Source organism: Nipponia nippon, unplaced genomic scaffold, assembly GCF_047370975.1.
Source record: "Nipponia nippon isolate SJK-2023a ecotype South Korea unplaced genomic scaffold, ASM4737097v1 scaffold_15, whole genome shotgun sequence".
NCBI lineage: Eukaryota > Metazoa > Chordata > Aves > Pelecaniformes > Threskiornithidae > Nipponia > Nipponia nippon.
The window spans coordinates 3,746,695-3,769,324 of NW_028262331.1; the positions used below are offsets into that span (position 1 = coordinate 3,746,695).

A 22,630-nucleotide genomic window follows, 5' to 3' on the forward strand; every position below is an offset into this window, starting at 1 on the left:
CTGAATAGATCGTCGCTTCCGATTTGGGGATATCTGCTGACTAAACATTGGTTCCTAAATTGTTCTATTTTCTCTGCAGTGTTTTCTCAAGATTGTGAATGTTTTCATTCCTTAAAGAGAACGGGGTGGGAACCACTCTGTTATTTCCTGAGGGGGAGGAAACTTACCCAAATTGCCTTTCAAGAACAGAAGCTGTACAACTTTTTTAGTTGTTTTTACGGGCTCCTCCAGCAGTTAAAAATGTGGCTGACTCCCTCTAACCCCATCATTTCCTCCCCTGTCAAACCTAAATATTTCTCCTAGATGCTATCAAACCATTTCCATGCAGTGTGACAGCATCTATAATTCTGAAGTATTTATAAGACTGTCTGTTTAATATTAAACTACATGCTCTAGAGCTGTTAAATATTTATACTATGTAAAATGGATCTAATTTCACAGCACCTCAGCTGGTTAGAGAACTACATAAGAAAAAGAAGATGAATTTAAGAGAACAGATGAGTAGCCAGGATCTTTACAGGTCAGCTCTACCCTACTTTGTTTCGGGAATTGTGCAGAGATGATTCTCCAAACGCTCTGTCCCTTTCAGTCTAGCTGGTCACCAAGCCAGCAGATACTGGAGATTACAGTTTGTGGTACAGCCAGCACTGCCGTACAGTTCCCACCACAATCTGGGCCTTAGGAGGCCTCTGAAAGAGTTTTTGCTGCCCACCTCCAAGCCAAGAATGCTCTGCTCCACCCTGTGCCAGCAAGAATAAAACCCAGAGCTCCCTTCTCAGCTGCACCTGCTCCAGCCGTTTAGGGGGAAGTTGTGAGCAGCAGCGGCGGGATATACGTCCCACTGACCTTCCATAAAATACAGGCCACCGAATGAGTGAGCTCCATGACTTTATCAGCTCTGTTCGTGAGCTCAAACTCAAGCAAGTAAGGGGCTGTCAAGGAGGGCAGCTTGCAGGCCAGCGTGTGCGGCACCACCACGCACAAGACTCCAAGAGAAAGGCCGTGCGTATATAAAGCTTTTGTGAATGCTGTCAACACCAGTTAATGTTAAGTTTCATACATAACTTAACACACACATTTCAGTATCCTGTAGCTTTCCAAAAGCCCTGTTTTCTTGCTATCTAAACAAGTCAGGCTCTGGCTTTTGTACCAGAGAAGCGTATTAGGAAATAATGTCCTAATTTTTACAGCCTGATGTACTTAACATCACTTAACTTTTACAACCAACAATAAAATGCTTCGGTGGGGTCCTTCTAGCCTGCAAATAATTCATTTTTTGACGAGCAAGAGCTCATTCAGAAGACAAGAGTGTTGGGGCTACAGGGGCAGCTAGATCCCTGTATTTAGCAGCAACCTCTGCCTGTGATTAAGGATCCTTCTCCCTCCTTCATTTCACCAGAGAGAATTCTGTATTTCTGAAGTACCGTGCAATATGCTATAAAGTGCCTGTCTGAAGCAGCGCTTTAGGAAGAGATACCAACATAACAGTCGCTAATGGCACCCTTCGGCAGATTCCTCCCTGCCTGAACTTTCTCAGACGTTGCTGGGGGGCAGGCCTCTCCAAACGGCCACGCTGAAATCAGAAATTTTAGGTGATGAAATGTTTACATGGACAGACATCCTTGAAAGGTAATGAGACTTTATGGCCTTAAATCTATGAAAAACAAATCTCTTTCAGATACAGCTAGCTAAAGGGTTTTTTTTCGCATCAAAGCGTTAGAGCCAATGACACACTCCACCTGTGTATCGGTGATGATTAGCAGCCCAGCCAGGTGCAGCATTCTGCAAATCCCGCTACTGAACCTCATCAGTGGCATTCAGATCTAATGTTGCTGTCTGAAACTGCAAGAAAAACAGAGGCTAAGGATTATAATTTTTGTAGCACCACATCTGTATGACTTTCAGATGTAACAGTGAATTTTTTTCGACTGATAAATGAACACAGGAGGTTACTTGCACAGGAGGTTGGCTCGTGCTATTGGTATCGCTGTATTCCCGCAGATAACTGACAAAACAATTATGGAGTAGGAGAGCTGGGGCAGGCCTTCCACACTGGGTTTCTCGATCTTCAAATGCACACAAACTCAGGTCCATCAGGTAAGTTAAGATCCTAGGGTAGAAGTAATACTGGCACGGTGGTCTCCCTGGCATTTACAAGAGCACAAGTGTAGTTGCAGCTGGAAGGAGGAAAGAGATCGCTAAGGCAGAGGAGCACAAAGTGGGCTTAGGCCCAGGCCAAGTCCTCTCTCTGCACAATAACCCCCTCCTGATTTACCAGCTGTGGTTCAGAAAGGGAGAAATGTCAGGAAAGTGTACGTTCCACATACTCACTCACTCCATCCACCACCTTGTTACTGCAGGGATCAATTGCCTTAAGGAAATCCTTGCTGAAGCCAATTGCCAACACACATTAACATTTTCGTAAACGAAGGAGGGAAAAGGACACAACTTTACAGACCACCCCACTCATATTTTCCACTGCTGTCTGCATACTGTCATCACCCTCACAAGCACAGTCAGCTTCAAGAGGATGTAAAGCTTATTGCAGTTGGCCTGCCAGCAATACAAACGGGTACCGCAGGACCAGGAAACACCTTAAAAACCCAACCAACCACCCCTCATATGTTATCACACTTCATTCGTACTCTACGCAGACCCTACTGCTTTGTCTCACTAATATTTTGCCACAGGGCGATTTATAGCTGCGTTTCACTGGGGTTTTGTCACATTTCCCTTGAGGACTTTGAATCAGTCAAACTCCATTAAGTGCATAAAGTTTCATCTAAGTAATGCACAATGGCAACAGGACTTCGCTGAGTTCATGCAAAGATTTCTGCCCCTGAAACAAACCAGTCGTTCATGGCTATTCTGCTTTCTCTTGTAACTTTGGTCACTCCAGAAGCAAACCCAGCTGTCTTACCTACTGCAGAGCCCTCTCTCAGCTCGGCTGTCTGCCACACTAGTGAGCGTAACACACTGCTCCCAACAACACACCACCTTTTTGCCAGGCACTTTACGAAGAGCAAAACCAGCAGGCTGGAGACTCCAGTTCAAGTGTGCCCTTCACTATGCGGAGTTTTTAACCAAGCAGTGCAGAATGTAAATATGTGGGCCATTACTGTCCTCTGGTAACTATACAGAGTTGCCGTTCTCACCTGCGGTTGGAAGGAGCTGGCTGTGATTCCCCACTCTACACCAGCGGTCTCCTGGGATGGTGAACAAACTGCTAGGTGCACTTGTGCCTCCATCTCCTCCCCAAAAATGGCTGCAGAACATTAAACCTTGGTACAACCTATTACCTCCTGAGCAGGGTGTAAGATCAGCCAAATTGAGGATTGTTTCCAGAGAGCATGTCCTGTTTTAACTGAACTCAAGCTATTTTGATAGTTAAGTCGGTAACTTTGGGACAAGACAACCGTGATTAACAACATGCATTACTGCAGAAAGTCAGTGCTTTGATTTAAAAGGCTCCTAGTATGCTGCAGCTGAGAACAGTAACTGAAAGTGAAGATGCATGAAAGGTGAGCAATAATAATACATCAACCTAGAAAGATCCCAGTGAGTGGTACAGGGACAGGACTGGCACAGCTAAAAATAGTCTACGCACTGAGCTTCCTGAGGCATCACGACAGGTTCATCCAGCCTCCCAGGAAAAGGGTCTGTTTGATGAAGCTGAGGTCAGTTTGCTAAAGGAAAAGGACACTAAGCAGATCGCTAACAAAATTTAACAAAGAATCAGGTGTAGGAGTAGCTTGCATCGGAGTAGGAAAGCATTGCTTAATTTAGCGCTGCTGGCTGCTTATGCTCACTCACTTCTACCCAGAGAGGAAGCCTGGGGCTTGTGTAAATCTGGAGCACTGCAAAGCAAGGCTGAAACAGGAGTTGGTTGTGTGCAGCCTTCCTGGCGGCCACGGGCACAGAGCCGCCCTTCCCTCTGGCGATGGAAAGGGTGGATCCGTCTGTATGGAGCAGCAGCTCTCGTGGAGACGGCCCGACGGGAGCTTCGTGCTGGTGGTGGCAGGTGCTCCGCCAGCTGCACTAAAGAAATGAATTGGCTTAAATCCCCTTTTCTTCCTGCGCGTCAGTAGGTTTAGTGAACAGAATATGGTAATCATGTACAGCAAATACATTTTTTTCTCTCTATTTGGTACGGCCCCTTAAAGCTGCGCAGACTCTGTTAGTTATTTTCCATCTGTTCATTTAATCTAGGTGCTGGGCATATTTGCCTCCAGAGGAGGAAACATAGGTCAGCTTCTAGTTTTACTCTTTCACAGATCTTGACAGAGAACAAAACTGGCATAAAGGAAAAATCAATAACCTTTCCTTCTATTTTTCCAGGCAGCTGCAACAGCACAGACGTGAAGACGAGCAGTTAACGGCACTCATTAGGTACCAAGGACTTGGATGGAAATGAACTCCAGAGACAAGCCTGCCTTACTGCCCTGCGCTGGTACGCTCATGTGGAGCCCTGGAGTTAGCGAAGATGTGGGTCTCTGAAGCTCTCAAAACTTTGTGCCTGAGTCCGTCCCTGTGTGTCTAATTCTGCTAGATATTGACGGACTCAGAATTAAGGTGGTGGGATTTTTAGTGCCATGGAAGATGTGGGTAACATCATACTCTCGTCCACTGAAATAATGGAGGAAAGAGGAAGTGGAGGGTCTTGCTTTTTTCTTGGCATGAGCGAACGGGAAAGGGGATAAAACATGATATAAAAAGCAGGTGTGATCTAATAAAATCTTTACAGGATTTTCTGTTTAGAGCTTCCTGATGCTACTTGATTAGAAACATACTTACCCTCCAAAATAACTGCCTCATGATACAGCTCTTTTCACCAACCTCTAAGCTACCAGGTATGGGGAACCCTCCTTCTGTTTTGCTCCACTGTAAGTCTGGGCAAGCCCTGCCTGGCATGTGGTAGTGGTCTGGCAGCAACTTCAGGAATGAGCAAGCCAGAGCAGTTAAGACACTCCTTATTGAAGCACTGGAAGCAATACTCCAATGGTTTTGTCCCTGTTTCACTAAAAGATGCCATTCAGGCCAAGGACCCAACCACAAGTAAATGACTCTAACACACCCACAGTCACAGCTTGCTGAAAATCTGCCTTGCAGATTTCTCCAAATGAAGAGGTCATCTACTGTTGATAAAAGTCAATACCTTCATAATATGCTCTGTGACCGTGACAGGCTTCAGCAAACAGACTAGCAGGGCTGAATTTTTCATGATTTGTTCTATTTCCTTGTGTCAGAAAGGGTTTCTGGCTTGGAAGGCTACCTTCTGTTCAGTGCTCCAGTCACCTGTGTGGGATCTGATCAGATTTCGTATCTGTGCCAGGACAGCCTTAGCAAAGAAACTGTCTTAGCGTGAGTTTAAAATATCTTCCTGCGTGATAAAGTCCCTGCATGCCAAGAACTGTCCTTTGCGATGACAATGCAAATTGGCATATTGAATCCATTGTAAGCATATGGTTAAAGTGCCCCTCGCACCTTGTGGGCAAGTGCTTTTAATCCTGTTTTACTGCTGATGAGCATTTTAGGGACAGCATCTGACTTCTTGAAGGTCGCAGCAGAGAATCAGTAGCCAAGACAGCAGTAGGACTGACTCCAAGTAGTTCTTGATCTGGTGCTGCTCTTGGACAAGTAAGCTTTGCCTTCCTATAACTTCAGGCACATGGAGAAATTCCATTCTTGCTGTAGAACCGCACTTAGGTAGCTAGGAATAGTCTAGGAATATTGTTTTCCTTTCTCTGTGGCACAGATTAACCTCAAAAAGGCAGTATATGTGGGGAACTGATGGGCTTGGAGAACCATGAAGTTCTGCCTGCAGCCTCTTCTGCAGCTTGCAGTTAGCAAGAGCTATGCCAACACCAGCTGGCTCGGTCCCTCTGCCTGTACTTAAGCAAAGCTCCCGCTGCCAACAATTAGCTTGAACAGCATATTTCAGGTGCCGTGAGCACTTTCTGTAAGGACCACAACTGAGCTCATAATGTCTGTGAACGACCAAACTGACCTTTGACATCTTCCTACCTAACCTGCAGGAAATCCGCAGGTTGACTAAAGCAACAGAACAAAACAGTATTTTTTCTATATGAGACCATATTTTCCATCTGCATGGAACCAGCAGCTCCCAACTGAAGAAGCAAACCAGCATTTAAAACTCAGCCAGTCCCAAGCCATTACATTCTTACATTTGCTAGCTCCATTTATGGAGTTACAAACATGGCTAGTAAACAGGGGAGAAAAAAAAACAGCTTTGCAAGCAGACTTTTTCCAGCAATAATAAAACTACTTACATTTTCACCACCTCTTCCCTTCATATTCCCAAGCCTTTGATTCCATGTAAACCATCTAATAGTCTAACCTTATTCCATCTGCAGTCTATGCATCTTTGTCATGCCACTCTCAGATATCCAGAACACACTCCTTGCCTCTCTTCTTCCATCATCACAGATCCTCTGCATCCTTATCTGGACTTTTTGCTGTAAATTCACATGCCTTCAAAGACCAAGGACATCTTATCTGGGCTAAGAAAGCATTGTGAGTTTACATCACTGTAGGAAATGTTTAATTATTGGTCTTCTTTTGTAAAGTAAAAAACAAACAAAGCAATCATATTATTCCCCCTAAATAGCTGAATATCAGCAATGAGTGAACTGTTCCTCAAATATCCCTTTATGGGAGCTGTTTGATGAAATCCACTTGCTGGCCCTGAAATCCTCAAATTCAAACTCTGCTTCAATGCTGCACTGAGATGTCTCTCTACAGCAAGCGTCCAGCCTCTTTAAAATAACCCTTGCAATACATCTTAAAATATTTCATAGAAATACTCTTTTTACTAATGCAAACTGCCAGAATGGAACATGCTGTGTATCATTCTAGCGTGCCAGTTTAATACCTGTGACACCATTAATGGAGGGGACTCTGTCCTTTGCTGGCAACAACATGAGGTCATTTGATGGGTCCTTTCTGTCTCTAACTGCTGCCACAGAAAAATCAGAGAAAAAGAGGGTTGACAACACTGCGAGTCCTTTCCCTGCCCCACATAATAGAATCTGCAAAGCACAAATAAGGTCAGACACTTTCAAATTGCTGCAATAGGAGAACTGGGAGATCATTTTATATCTAGTTCTAGAAAAGGCTAAAAATAAGCCTGATGCGAGGCAGAAGACAGAGCCTGAAAATGGATTATTCTCATTTTTCTTGTAATGTAATTTGCAGATGTGCCATGTTTAAGACAGCAGAAAAGGTGTATGGACTAGGGATTGTTCTTTTTGTGGCTTGCACTATCTAGTCTGTAATGAGTATTTTCTTTCTAGTGTTTGTACCCACGACTTTTAAAATGAAATCTTAATCAGCACTGCTACTTAGCAAGAGTTGCCACACCTGATCAAAGGTGTTAAGAGTAATTTTTTTTTTTTCTTATTAAATGTTAAATTTTAATTTTAGGACAGAAGAAAAACCTTCTAGGGCTGTTTAACTAACCTGATTCTTGCCATATAAACGAATGGGTGAACCATTTCTGCTTGCAGGTCTCTGAAGTGCTGAGTGGTAGCAAGTTAAATACTTAAATTCTTTTGTTCTGACCAGCTGCATCAGTGCAGCTATTTATTCCTGTTCACGTCTGCACCAGGGATACACACTGCAGTTGCATCCTGCTGCCTGATCTGCATTGCTGTATCTTTGGCGAAAATATCCAGCGTGTATCATGCAGGATGCAGAGAGGGACTGAAATATCTATCCAGTGCATCTTTCTGTACCTCTGAAAGGATATGGGGAAAAACCAGAAAATCTCATGCTTCCAGGTATAAAATCAGGGACTAAATAAAAAATGATTAAAAAAAAAAAATCCTTTGAGGGATCGAGTGTTCTACACCTGCACAGGGTGGTGTTTCTCAGGAAAAATCTAGGTGAGTTTGGGTTTTCCCACAGCAACAACTGGGAGCGGCCATTGTTGGAGACCGGACCGCAGAATCTCCAGATGCAGAGCATCGGTGGTCCCGCAGGCCTGCGCCCGTGCAGAGGCCGAGGATCATCGCTCAGCAAAGCCTCAGATGCTTAACACTCACGCTGACTGCCCAGGAAGGAATCATGCTACGCGCTAATTACATTACAGTGATTTATATGCCCGGGCACCCAAAAGTTGTCACAGCCTGGGGAAAGGACTTTTTTTTTTTTTTTTCCTTTTCATACTAAAACCAGTACAATCTTCCCAATTCCTGGTGAAGCCATTGCTTCTAATAAGTACCTATGTAGGCATTTCTTCTGCAGCTCTCTAGGGTGAAGCTTTGTTTTTTTCAAGTTATCTGCATTCTGAGCGAGAAAGAGGACACAGACAGACCACAGAGGCAATTCTCAGCAGCGCTGAGTTTTTACATCCAACAAGTGAAGTACCTGAAGTACTTCTGACCTCTGAAAGTTGCCTTCTGGCTGCTATCTGCCAGGGCTGCACAGGTATCGGTGATCGAGCTAGGGAATAAAAGGAAGGTCATCAGCTTTCTGATCCATTTCTGTAGGGCTCTGCCATGGCAAGATACTGTACTTGTACGTAGCGTCTTCCAGAGGATGTCAAAGTATAGCTTGGGTCTCACAAATTGTCATCAAGCAGGTAACAGAAATACAGTACAGAGTGCAGTCATGTTTGGAAATCAAAGACGACTGCTTTAACCCTCCACTGCAGTACTACAGAACAGGAAAGGAACAACAATACAGTCACGCAAAATCACAGCAGGAATTGTAGTTGAGTGGTTTAAAAAAGAACTGAAGTATTTGTTATTCCTAGTGCATAAGGGCTCTTACAGAAACCATTCTTAACCATTTTCTCTCTCTTATCACTTTGAAAGGGTGGGATTAAATTTGTGTTATAAAAATTGCACCAAAAATGACTGGATTATATTACAGAGTGATGTACTGTATCATGTTCTCTGCTAGTCCTAAATTTACTGAAAGCCTCTTTAAGCTGTCAGACTTCTGAAGCAGCATGAAAATAGTTTCAAAAGAATTGTGATTTAAAAAAAAAAAAAAAAAAAGGATTGCTGTATAAAGAAATTTTCCTCGGGAGTGTTTTTGTGAGAGGGGAAGCCTTATTGACTGGAATTCCTGTGCTAAAAAAGTAATCTACAAAATATGCTAGGAATTGTGGCAGTGATAAAAGTAGCGTAAAAAAGTCAGGAGGCACTGAAAGCTTGGAAATTCTGTTTTTGAAAGGAAGCATGGTGGAAATGGGAGGAAGCTTTACAGGAAAGAGAGCTTGCTATCCTGATACTCTGTCCTGCCTGGAAGAAGAAATTATCTCTAAGCAAACGCCCAGAGACCAGTACACAAAGGAACAAACAAACGAAAAAATCCCAGCAATAAAACCCTGAACTGCTTTTCACAGAAGCATGGAAATTAAAGCAGGGAAAGCTGGATTTCCATAGGCAGAGCTGCAGAGAGCGGCGTTACACTTCTTTGCTTCCATATTAGTTCATTAGAGAGGTCCGTGACATCTGGCCTGTGAGCCCTGACCCTACTGGTGATGAATGGGTTTAATCTCTGGCGTGTGACACCAGCGCTCGTGATTCCTGCAGGTTAATTGATTTCTTTTGGCAAAGCACATTTCCAAGTCCTGTTGTCTGAGCAGCATGACTGACTGCAGAGGGAAAACAAGGCATCTTGGAAAAGAAATTCTCCCGTACCCAGCAAGTAATAGGTAGGATATGAGGGAGGACTGGCCAGGCAGAAAGCTATCCTTGCCAAAGGTGGACAATGCCAAGTGCAGATGGCCTGTCGTGGTGGGAGCTGGACGTCGGACTGGGAGTCCAGCATGGAGTTTTAAACTGCTGATAGCAAAATACTCTGTTGCCTTTTCTCTCACAGGCAAGCGTGCAGCTAATAACAAACAAATCCTCCCCCATCAATTCTTCCGAGGAGACCACTGAACCTGTCGGCAACGGCAGGCGGGACCCAGGCGGCAGCGCAGGCACCGCTGCACGTGGCAGGGAGAGAAGCCTTACTCCGCAGTTGCCAACCTTATGAAAGATACTGTCTTACTGTTCAGTAATGTGTTAAACCTGAAATAAGCTGCACTCTCCAGGAATCTGTAGGGTGCCAGGCTATTTTTACCATGGGAGTGGGCATATCCCAGAAACAGTGCAGTAGGAGTCATTTGAGAGAAATTATTTTGTTAACCATTATTTACGACAACAGTTCTCCCTCTGTATCTGAGCCAGGGTGGAACACAAAGGATCTGTGGCTGAATAATATAAAATTCCTAAACAAATGTAAATTGGACAGACCAGGAACGGGAAGGATGCTGAAAGAGAGAGAGCAACAAAATCAGGTCTGAAGGCTGTTTCTTCAAAAAGTGGACCAGTGACGGGTTGGGAAGCTGGTATGCTGGTATGTGAACAGAGTACAACCCAATCTGCTCAGGCTAGACAGCAACAGACAGAAATAAAGACTTCTATGCAGGAGAAAGCAGAGCTGTGGGATGTGACCTACTGTGGTGTAACACTACTGCAAAGCTGGTGTTTTGGTGCACTGTAAAGCAACCCTGTAAAACACACCAGCACTGGCACCCAAGCAGAGTCAACCAGTTAGCGACCAGCCCGCGACCTGCAGTGCCTCCTGAGAAAGCCCTCTCCCTCGAGAGGTCTGCTGGAGCTGCGATACCGGTGGGATACCACAGTGCATTGCCCAGTACAAAGGTCCAGGTGGGGTCAGACATGCTGATAAAGATGGGAGTGACCCAGAATTCATCAGTACCCGAATACTGAAATCCTCCTTCAGCACCTGAGATGCCATCATGGCACGCTGGCAACACACGTGGTGCAAAGGGACATGTATCCCCACTGTAATTATAAGTAAGCGGAACGAGCGCTCTCCCCTCTGAATACAGTGAAGACAAACACCGAAGTTTTCCTAGAAACAAAGAGCTGGGAGCCCTGAGCGATGGCTGACGCTGTGGCTACACAAGGGGGATCTCATCTGCTGCACTGCATCACTACCCTGTCACCAAATGGAACTTTTGGCTCCTTGCAGCAAAGAAAGCCACCCTGAGCACCTAGAAACTTATGTTCATCTTGCCACGTCCCCAGGTGATCACCACTTAGACTTGCCTGTACAGCTTATGTCCACAATCACAGCAATAGGACTGGAAGGCAGCCAGAGAGCAGTTCCCACCTTCCCGCCTCAAGACCGAGCCAGGGAGGCCTTCAGAAACACAGGACAGCTTTCATGTCTTCTCCAAATAATCTGCTGTAGCATTTATCTCTTTTTTCTCTTCGGAAGTTCTTCCTAACATCTAATTTCCAATTTCATTTCTTGCAATTTAAAGCCCTTCTATGCAGATAACAAATCAGGCACACATCAGTCATGTCACATCTCCAAAGCCACACTGAAGTTCAGCTGTGCAGGACTTAACCTCCTTACAAGATACACGATGAGGGCTTGTTTTTACCACAACGTTTAAACATCTCATTATAGGGGAAATGTATATATCTAAAGGCACCAGGAGGCAGAAAACCTTTCCGTTCTCTGGTATTTGTGCGTGTTAGTAAAAGGAAGGCGGAACTGCTGTTACAGGGCCACAGCACCATCTGTGTCACTGCTTCCAAAACTTGCATCCATCCGACATGATGGTGTGAGCCAGAAAGTATCACCCAAACTGTTCACGTGCTTATGTCAACCTCCAAACACCTTATTTTCCTTGTGGTTGTACTATGTCTAGTGACAGTGATACGCCAGGGCCCTTCTCCTTAAGGTACAGCAAGGTATACTCTGCTCTCCTTGTCTGCAGAATTACGACAGGCTGTTAATGTCTGCATTGTATGTCTGCACATCTCCCAGTCGCCCAGTGGGAGAAAGGCAAAGGCAACTTACAGTCAACACCAGACTAGTCACCTACCCACATATTCAGCATGACATTATACATAGATACTCTTATTTTTCGACAATTATGAGAAAGAGACTAACCCCAGAAGTTTGTATGTCATGTGGAAGCGTCTTCTGAATTACTGTAGTTGCCAACCGTGAGGTGGTCCGAATCGGTTTCTTTACTGAAAAACAGTAGCTTTTTTTTTACAAGCTGCAATAAGGGACTAGGAAAGACTATCTTTAATACAGCGACCCTTGAGCATTTATGTCCCCACATACACAGCTTTCTTCCTTCTTGCCTGATGTTCCTGTGTATTGGAGGTAGTCAGCAGGGCACAGGGGGCTGAGATGGGACTGTGGGCTCAAAGTTGACCACCAAGCTCTGTAAAGTCTCTCTTGCTCTTCACCTAGCAGTCCACTGATTCCAGCACCCAGCAGCCCCTCACTACAGACGGCCTGGGCTGTGGCATGCTCACGCAACGGTAAAAGGGGCCTGTGATCTCAAATACTGTGTCCCCTCCAGGCTGTATGGCCAACAACTGAGATCCACCAGGGCAGAAGCGTGTGAAGGATGCCCAGCCAGCATGACCCAAGCCCCTGTGCTTCGTGCAGCCTCATGCACTCTGCTGAGCTGAGGGTCTTAACACACAACCCGACATCCTTCACCGGGAAGGACCAAGGAAAGAGTACAAGCATAACATTCAAGACAGAAAACAGGCTTCAGTACCTCCCCATTTGCAATTGCCAGGTTACTCACTGTTGTTCAGCTTTGGCTCGGTCACTTAGGAAGAAGAGGGCTGTGGCCAGGAAAAACATCCCTCCTAGGACAACGACAAACGGGCAGAGCATGAGTGCATACCCCAAGCTGAGGAACTCCCAGACTGGGGACTCCTTCGTGCTTTGTCGTATCAGGTCTGAGATCTAGGAGAGAAGGACAAAAAGAATTAGTTATTTAGATGAAAAAGAGACACGATAATGGTGAAAAGAACAGGATTCCCTAAACAACTGCCCACTAAACATGTGCATGAGGTTTAAAATGGAACAGTGGGTTCAGGAAAGGCTGAATGTCCTTTGCATGCTTCAGCCTTCTACATGCCACTCTGGAGCCTGGGCAACTTACGCTGTGAGCGGCTCGGCAAGGGCTCTCCTCTCCCTGTCACTCTCCTGGCCTGGTCTGTTATTCATCCCACAGCGCCTTCGTCTTCTCCCTGGCTGCTTCAGTGACTGAATGCGTGGGTGTCTAACCTTGCTGTACTGACCGAGCCTCCTGGGGCCGCACCGGCATTGCTTGGTAGGTGATGGAGAGATCAATCTTCTCCAATTTCTATCAAGCCCTGCTTACTCCTACACCTTACCTACCGTTCAGCAAAAGGAGGTATTAAATTCCATTTCTGTGTGTTGAGTGGGAAGGGGGAAATGGTTTACACAGAACAAAAACCCAGAGATCCCATCTGATTTTCAGAAACAGAACTCTAATATGGTTTTATCCTTGTGTCAGGTACAGTACTTGTTCCCTCTTCTAGCCTCCTGAGCTTGCTGCGCTTTGAAGTGTAATTGTGCGCAAGATGTGGCTCTGCCCCCCTGCTCGGACAAGGTCTGTCGCACAGGGGCTGCGCTCGCACCGAAGAACCATGCACCACCAAGCTCATGGGCTAAGGCAACCTGCATCTTCCGACAGCCAAAAAGCATAATTATATGAAAGTGAACACAAGGTTGCACTTACACAAAGGAGCAGTGACATGCAATGGCAGTATTTAGTTCATTATGAAAAGCTTTTGCTAAAACTCAGTAATATTTAATGACTGTCTGTAGCTAAAACAATCCCATTTTAATATTTACTGTCCAGCAAAAAACTTTAGTCTCCATAAATCCAACAGAGCGGTAGCAGCAGTAGAGATGAGTCTCAAGGCATTGGGTGTTTAAATGTCCAGCTCTGTTTTTATCTGTGACCTTTTGTTGAGGCAGAAATACTAGTTTATACCAAAAGACTGCAGGGAATTTGCAGCGTAAAATCCTACTGCTGTGCACACACGCAAATCGGTTCCAGAAATAGTCAAAGCTTGTGCAGCAACTTCTAAACTGCTACATTACTGCTAATGAAAAAGGTGGTGTCAGACACAAACTACAAGCAAAATCCAACATTCAAGGCTTAAATCTAAAGGGACTTGAAAATCAAGTGAGGAAATGTCACACGCAGGAGAAATCACCAGCTCACAGCCCTGCAGCCGACTGCAGCGACCTGGAAGGTAAATGTATGCGAAGAGATGCCCCAGCAGAGGCCAAGCACAGCAGAAGGTGACAGAAAGGTGACGCTCATGGGGACTCAAACGAACAGGTCGCAACGCGTGCTTTAGCAGGGAGACTCTGGAGCGTTGGGGGTCTCAGTGCCTTAACATCTGTCTGACAGCTCAGCCTGGCTCCTGCTCGAGTGACGGAAAGGAGGAGCGGCCAGCCTGATGCTGGAGGTGGAACCGCTGCACACAAAAGAGCAGGGGACTGTCTGTCAGGACAGAGCGTTCGCAAGTAGAGGGGAGTGAATAAACACTGGAAGAGTGTTATCTACAGAAAGAATTGAAGGGTTTTAGCCAGACTTCTCTGTTTCATTCCCTGCCCTAGAAAGGAGGAGGAGAAAATTTCAGTGCTTGGGATATAGCTAAGGAAGTGTTCCTGTCCTCTCAAAGAGGACTTTATTCACAGTGTGTAACACACACAAGGAAAAACAGGATTGTTATGAACAAGTCTTGTGAGAACTGATGGTTAAAAAAGCCCTTAGACTGAAGGCAAATAACAGTGGCTATTAGTCTGAAAGACTTATTAAAAAATAGCAACAAGACTTGAATGTGTAAAGAACGCACTCAGAAGAAGTTAGCAGAACATGCACTGCACCCAGAAGGCAGGGACCTCAGCTGGTAATTTGCTCCCTCTTGTATCCAGACACCTTAATTCCCAACATTTCCCTTACTCTTCATTATGAACCAAAATTTGGCATTCGATCAGCCTCTCTGTGTGCAATAACCAGAATTGAGGCTATTCTAAAATAGAAATTTAGAAATTCTAAACCACTTTTCATTTTTGGGAATGGATACAATTATCCTCCAAAAGGACCAGACAATAAATCACTCGACAAATTGATAGGATAAATCAGCAGCAGAGGATGAAAAGGCAGGCATGTGCTCCCGATTGCTTTCTCTTATGGATGACACGACATTCTAAGCTAAAACCAGCTTAGAAAGTGTAAAGTCTCCTACAAATAAAACTCCCAGTGCAGCTTGCCCCACACCTTCCCATCTAAGACATCATGTTGATCTTTTATACCAACAAATCATGTTAATATTGAATCTGCTACCTTTTTCATTTTTAACCCAACATATTGTTTAAGTGCACGTTTTAGAAAAAGCAGTGTTTCCTCCCATCCAAGGTATAATTCTTCCCACCAAGCCAGCTGGGCTTTCTCATCTAGGTTTCATATAATCCCTTCACCCATGTCTGCATCTCTTAACTCTAGAAGTTTATCAGGGCCCATGCGTATGTTTTTGCTGTTAACTTACAGCCACTATTCCTTGTTGTTTTCCTCCACTCAGTTACAAGCCACCTGCTAAGACTGGAACTTTGGCATCTCCTCTCAAGAGGACACAGGACATAATTACAGACTTGGGCTCCAAGAACGACATGCTGTCTGCCAAATGGTCTGCTCTGTATTGCCAATTTTTGGTTTTCCAGGCTCCTTGCAATGATAGCATCCTGAGTTGTCTATGATTTGGCAAGACCCAATCTAGCATCATATTCCGTGTCTTCTCTCTACCACGAGTAACAAAAAGTGGGGGTTGCAAGCACAGCCAGTGCCAGTTCTTCAGCATGGAGTCATGTGTGGGATTCCTTTTTTTGTTCTGCCAATTGGTAGGTGGCAAAAAACTTCAAAACATTTACCCAAAACCTGGGGGTGGAAAATCAATAAGGAAGTTCTGCTGCCGCTTTGCAGTCTAATCAGAAGTCTTTGATAACATCCTAACTATGAAAGTTCACATCTTCTTTTCCCTCACTGTGTAACAGAAATCTGAGACCAAGAGGAATGACTTTGCTAAATAAACTTCAGCTCGTGGCATTTTTACAACAGAATACAAATGGCATGTGTTCAGCCAGTGGCGGCCAACTGGATGGAGTCCAGCTAGAGAAAATGCCCGCTTGCTGGAGAACGAACAGTACAGCTGCAGTGGGCATGATCCAAAACCCCAAAATCTCTGACTGTGTCTCAATCTGTGTGCAGGAGACAATGACGGAAAAAAGGGAACTTCATTACCTTTCTTGGGAAGCATGTGCTGTGTTTTTTGGAACACTGGACAGGCTATTGCTGTAATAAAAGCTCAGGTGGGCTGAAGCCCTAGAAAGATGGCTTGCTTCTGTGTTACTGTCCCTCCTGAACAGCACGAGCGGTTAAATTAAACTGATATACTAATTAGACAGTGTAACGGTAACATCAACTTTGAAATTGTAATTTCATCTACCTTGCATCTCAATTCCTCTGCAATTGCTTGGTTTTTCTAAATTTCTGACGTTGCCTCTTGGGCACAAATCTTGCTACATAAAAGGATATTTCCACTGCAGCATCTGGCACAAATACCTGATTTTCATGATTACCAATTTGATACAAGCCAGGTTCTCCCTGGCTCCTCTCTTCAGTACAGTTCCCTAACCCAGCACTCCCTGTGACCCCCCAGTGTCACCACAATGGTCTGAGGTTCACCCACTCTGAATTCAGAGATGCACCTGAAAGGTTTCTTTGATTTAACAAAAAAAATCTAATATGAATACAAATGAAGATTAGAGACCAAAAATAAGGGATTTTATAAAGTAAAAGTAAACAATTTGCTAGATCTGTGGGGGAGCACAAACATTTATACTGTGCTAAATGGCATGAGAAACACATTATAAAAAGAGGAAGTAAAGCCAACTATTTTATGATATTCTGAAAGCCACAGAAAGGTAAAAGCAATTATATTCTAAAAGTTATTTCAATTTTAACATTGGCACGTTTGGATGTTAGAAGGGAAAAAAAGCAAAACATCCTGTTAATCTTAAATTTGTCCTTTTGAGATCACACCCGAATTTAATACTTGGCTGGTGACAATATCAATACCCTGCATAAGTGCCTGGTACCCCTGTTTGCCCCAGCAATACCTGTAGCAAGGATTCCTGAACTGCTTCCCCTGTGGCAGGCTCATCTCTTTATGCCCTTGTACCCCCTCCCAGGATTACCAGGCTGCATTAAATAAGTGGTGCTGCCTTGAAAAGGCTGCAGTAAATTAAGACTCAATCAAAGGTTCTGCTTGCAATGCTAGCAAATGGACTTCATACGTCTCTTGGTGTCAGAGCAACATTTGCCCTGGTGAGGGTTGCAAGTCTATTTTCTTCATGTCCTTAACTGCCTTTCTCGCCAGGTCTGGTCTGCCCAGGGAATTTCTAAGTTAACACTGGACTTCCTCCTGTCCCAGCAGGAGATGCCTTGTACCACAGGGAATGTGGAGTCAAGGAGCACGGCTCACACGACAGAGCGCAGGTACTTAAATGCATAGGGATGCGGGGTGCCCAGTTCAGGTCTGTGGCACAGGACCACAGGTTGGGAGCGCACCCTTCAGCAGCATCCCTGTCCCCATCTCCTTGCAGCACAGGCCCCTTCCCTGGCGGTATGTCCCAGGAGAAGGAACTCATTCCCCCATGGTGCAGAACGTGGACACCTCATTCTGAAAGGTGCTCAGCACCACGAAAACTCTGTGTCCGTATTGGGAGCGTACAGGGTCCTTGGCAGCTCAGAGAAAGAAGCCACAGATTTAATGAGATTTTTAGTGCACAGAAGGAGTAACAGAGCAGATGGGACAGAGCTTGAAATACTCGAGTGCAACAAGGATCGGCTCTGGATTTCTGGGCTTTCTTTAATGAGATACTTTTACATACTTTAAACATCCGTTTATCAAAAATACCGAGAACCTGCACTTCTAACCAAAGTCACGGGAAATGACAGGTGCACAGCGGGTCTGGAAAAAAAAACAGAACAGGCTGAGAATCCTTGGCAAAGAGCGTTTTATAGATGGGAATTCATTTGGGTTTTTAGGGCAGATTTAAATCTTGCCTGTTGCTGAGTCATCAGAAGTGGGAAGCTTGTTAGCTCGTTGCAATGAGGAGATAAATCCTATGTGGATTGGTCTCCAGGTGCTTCATTCTCGCTTTTTTTTTTTGCAGCTGACAGCCTTGTCAAAGATTTGGCCTTTCTGTGCACTACGAAAAAGGCTTTTAATTACTCAGCTCAGCCAGGACCAGAGAAATCCTCAATCTAAAGTTACTGCTTGAAGAAACAGATAATAAGGATGAGGGGCTGGGGTCTCTCTTCCTCACAGTATTTCCCTGACACACGTACATGAGATGTTGGACTGCAAGGGCAAGTCCCATGTTACCCACCATCATCTGGGTCATATGCAAGCGTGAATGTGGGGGAAGATCTCTACAGGAGGAGTGACACCGTTAGGGCTACAGAACACCAGTCAAGCAGTTGGCACTTGGTAACGGAAGAACAATAAAAAACATAAATGTGTATCACATTTCATCTACTATCTCCATCAGGTGATGGAAGATGCTGCCTATACACCCTCATATATACTGTAAATATTAGAACCTGTAACATGCTGCGAAAGGCAACAAGACAGAGACCTCCGTTCCATCCTTAATCCCGCAACAGCAGTGGAATATCTCCTGCTAGTCCCTAAAACAGAGTGATGCTAGGACAATAATTTGCACATTTTTGTTAGAGGATGAGCTTGCCTTTTTGACCTCAAGTTCATCTTGCACCCAGCTTTGGCAGAACAGACAGTCCTCTGTAATCGCCGGCAAGCGCATAATGGGCCGTGTTTGAGGAATGGCTGCACAGGTCAGACAGGGACAAAAAGCCCAGACTGCAGCATCGCATCACAACGATCCACTTTATTCCACTACCCTGCTTTTAAGTCAGACAGCAGTGGATTTGAGCCCCAACGGGCTGTGGCCTCTTTTAATCTAGCAAACGAAACTGGAAAAAATGTTACTCCAGAGTAAGCATATCCACAGATCTATTCTGAAGTAGCCATAGCATTTTAAACCATAAAATACGAATTTTAAACCATAATACCTGAATTCCTCTTTCTCAGGCAGGCAAGTCTTTACATAGAGAACTACTTTCTATACATACGTATTTACTGGGATGGGTAAACACCTTTGAAACCAAATCAACAAAAAGGCTGTCTCAAACTGGGACAAGAAGGCTGTGAAATCTGCACCTCCAATTATAAGTTTCATTAAAAAAGTATCTTAATTGCTGCATTTACTACAATTTTCCTTGAGTTGCCCCTAATCAAATGCTGATCTGCCTTCCCTGATACTCTGCAGCAGTGATAATTAACACTGTTCTGCTAACTACTTGCTAAAGGAAGGTCATTAGCATTCTTGCTATTTAAGTAGCTCATTAGATCTAGTTTATCAGCCCACTCACATAAGAAAGTTGGGGAAGGGAGAAAAGTGAAGGGTGACAAGCGATAGGCTTATTAATAAAATTTTTCCAGGTAACATTAGGAGTTGCACAAAACCCCTTCAAAACAAACCAGAACAGCTCAGATTTTCTTACAATTAATTACAAGGTCACTCACACTCGGACCTCTTTTTCAAAAGGAGTCTGTTCAAAGAGAAGATGCCTGTTCAGACACTTGAGATCTCTGCTGCGAGGCGAACCAGCACGCCTGTGTACCGCAAACCGTCGCGGGGTGTGCCAAGAGGAGGCCGTCAGAGACCCAGCCGTTCAGGTAACGCTGCCATTTGCATAACTAGAGATGGGCAGATGGAGAGAGCTTTTGCACGACCCTCAGCACACAGATGGGCGACCGGAGTCCCCCCTCTCACAGAGCCCAGTTGCCAGACCATGGCATGCTGTCCTGACGCTGCTCAGCCGGAGTGGCTGGAGGTCGTGTCCCTCAGGTAAAACTGAAGATGCGGCAGCCAAGGAGGTCAGGACAGGTGGGTACCACCACCAGTGGAGTCTGGGGAGTAGCTTTTAGTCCATCAAAAGGTGCTGGTGGAGGAGAGCTGATCTCTGGCACTTTAAAACACCATCCTCATGCGTTGATGTTGCCAGGTGACAAGGAGATACAGACAGGTTTCAATCCCTAGACCTGATGGATGGTTGCACAGGGGAGATGAGGAGGAGTCTAGTAAAGCAGGAAGCTAACAGGAGAGCCAACAGCACCAGAGCAGCAAGGGCAGCGGGCGCCCACAACAGCCGTTTCCCTGGCACACGTAGAGAGAGCAAAGCCTGCAGTAGGTGCCTGTTGCTTATCACAGCCAGGGCCAGAAGCAAGGCAAGGATGGAAGAGGAAAGCACTGCTGCGCTCAGATAGGAAGCAAATGACAGACTTGGAGGAAGGAAAGAAAAAGTACCAAGGCACAGCCTCAACAGAAAAAAAAAAAAGTCACTGCCTGTACTCAGTTTTCCTGAAGTAAAAGAGTACGTAACCGAGTGGGGGGAGACCGCTGTTGGTGTGGAGGAACAATGTAAACCCTGAGTAGGGAAGACAGGTTCATGCATGCATGTGCACAGATGAACACAGAAGCGCAGACTCACTGGCACATCTTACAATTATTTAGTTTTAAAGGGCAACAAAGATATAACCAGAATTAATAAAAAGAGCTGGAGCTACGATGCAGCCTGAGAAGAGTTAACTGTATTTCACCTTCTGCTGCTACCTACCTCCACTCAGCTCTTCCGAGTCTGAAATGCTGGCTAGCTATTAGGGCATCAGGAGAGCAGCTGGAAAACCTTTATCTGATACTCCACATGAGTGGTGAGATGCAGAGCATTTCTCTTAACTGTTCTGTGCTTCAGCAACCGTGTCTGCATAGTGGGACCTTTCAAAGACCGAAAAGTACTAGAGATATCTGGGTGTAATGCACTGAACAGGTGAAATTTCTCACTGACTACCTCAAGAATAAAGCATGGAGCTATACTCCAAGTTGTTAAACAGGAATTACTGAAACTCTGCAGGTTATCACAAAGGTCCTGAAAAAGTTACAGTTATCTAGGAATAAAAACTGTCTCATCTAATGAAATACTGCAGCCATGCCTACCCTTATTTGTGAATGAATGGGCAGCACTGATTTACAGTAACTGATCTCAGTGCTTGGCAGGTAGTAAAACCTTACGCAAATTACAGCTGCCACCCTAAAACTGCATTTGCATAACTTCTTTGTAAGCCAATCTTAAGCCTTTTTACCATAATAAAAGTTATCAATACTTAAAGAGACATGACAAATAACCATACATACATGCTTCCTTCCACCTAGCTTTTAAACACTAGCATATCTGGTGCTTTGGGTGATTGTAAGGTACTGCACTGCAAGATTTGGAACTGGGAGAGATTACAGAAAAATCTGAGTCTGACCTTCAACTCTTACGGCACACCACAGCGCGAGGGAGCAATCACACACGTGAGGCTGCAGCTGTTAAGTACCTTCCACGTTCCACATGAGGATTATACGATCAACACATTTATTGGTATCCAGCAAACAGAGACAACTGCCTGCGACAGCTTAGTCCTACAAGGATACGGGTATCGGATTCTTTATTAAGAGCACTGCTAGAGGGAATCTCGCTACAAACTCACCCAGACTGTGTAAGATTCTAGCTATATGTGATCAAAACACTGCTCATTTAGTGAGGGAGCTGCAGGCGGATTTTGTAAGCAGTCAGAAGAAATGGCAGATTTTCAGGATCGCAGATGAACCCTGAGTGATCGGGAGGCTGAGTTTCACCCATTCTGAGCATGCCTGTTACTGCGGTTCATTTGATTTATCCTGCCTTCTGCCTCCCTCTTTCAAGACCTACACCCTGCCCTTGGTCTGCTTCATGGTAACTCTGGAGTAACAGCAGTGTGAGTTAATGTCCTCAGGCTGGGGATTCCCAGAAGGACTGTGGGAATTGGGTTCCCAAATTTTCCTTAAAGCCAGCAGGAGTAGGTTGCTTAGCTCCCATAGACTGCCTTGAAAATCTTAGTCATAATCCAAGCCACTCCTGTAACCTCCCGAAGTAAGGTTTCAATCCCGCATGAAGGGCTCCATCCTACAACTCAGCTGGACAATTCCAATGACAAACACCTGCAGGTTTTAACAATCAAGCTGGTTGCTTGTCTTAGCTCTGGTGGGGAAGTTAGCTGTTGGTCCTTTCCCTTTAAACAGTATTTGTTTTTCTGTGTTATGTGAAAGCTGCCCTTGACCTTTCAGTCACTGTAGCACAGGGAGCATGAATCAGCCAAGCCAGTCCAGAGGCTACAGAAATGGATGCTGATGCCTTCCATGACATGAGCGCTTCACTCCTGCTCTCCTGCCACAGAGCCTTGCACTTGAGGAGTCTCCTCCCAAATGAGAACTGCCCAACAAGAACAGCATTAGAAAAGAGTAATTCAACATCATAATTAATATTTTCCCAGTCTAAAGAAAGCCTAAGGCAGCTATTAAATTGGGGTTAAGCATATTTCAGGCAGGCATCCTTAAGTAACTCACAACTTGCTTGATCTCTGAATACCAGAAGGGCAAGGCACATTATTTTCTACAACCAAAGTCCTTTTTTTTTTTTTTTTTAAATCTGTGACACTAAAGAGCCCCAGGCAACTTTCAAGATTAATTGCAATCATTCAGGGTCCTTGCCATTCCTCTCGGACATCCCTCTTGCGTAAGAAAAAGACTGAACGTGCAGCGGAGTCACCTGAGACAG

At 44.9% G+C, this 22,630-nt stretch overlaps 1 protein-coding gene and 1 long non-coding RNA gene across 8 annotated transcripts in view; one reads left to right on the forward strand and one right to left on the reverse strand.

Moving 5' to 3' along the window:
* The window catches only part of SPNS2 (SPNS lysolipid transporter 2, sphingosine-1-phosphate), a 183,973-nt gene that overhangs the window by 4,594 nt on the left and 156,749 nt on the right, over positions 1–22,630 (reverse strand). For 5 of the 7 annotated variants that reach the window (XM_087752201.1, XM_087752202.1, XM_087752199.1 and 2 more), the window contains 2 exons: positions 12,608–12,771; positions 11,950–12,032 (listed from right to left, as the gene is read on the reverse strand). In XM_087752201.1, the coding sequence (XP_087608327.1) occupies positions 11,966–12,032; positions 12,608–12,771 (231 nt within the window). In that variant the 3' untranslated portion in view covers positions 11,950–11,965. The remainder of the gene's footprint in view (positions 1–11,949; positions 12,033–12,607; positions 12,772–22,630) is intronic. The other 2 variants (XM_087752200.1, XM_087752198.1) reach the window with 2 other exon arrangements.
* LOC148056291 (uncharacterized) lies at positions 529–4,730 on the forward strand. The gene is made up of 4 exons (XR_015703547.1): positions 529–1,002; positions 1,400–1,629; positions 2,002–2,097; positions 4,339–4,730. It is a non-coding gene; the product is annotated as an uncharacterized LOC148056291 (long non-coding RNA).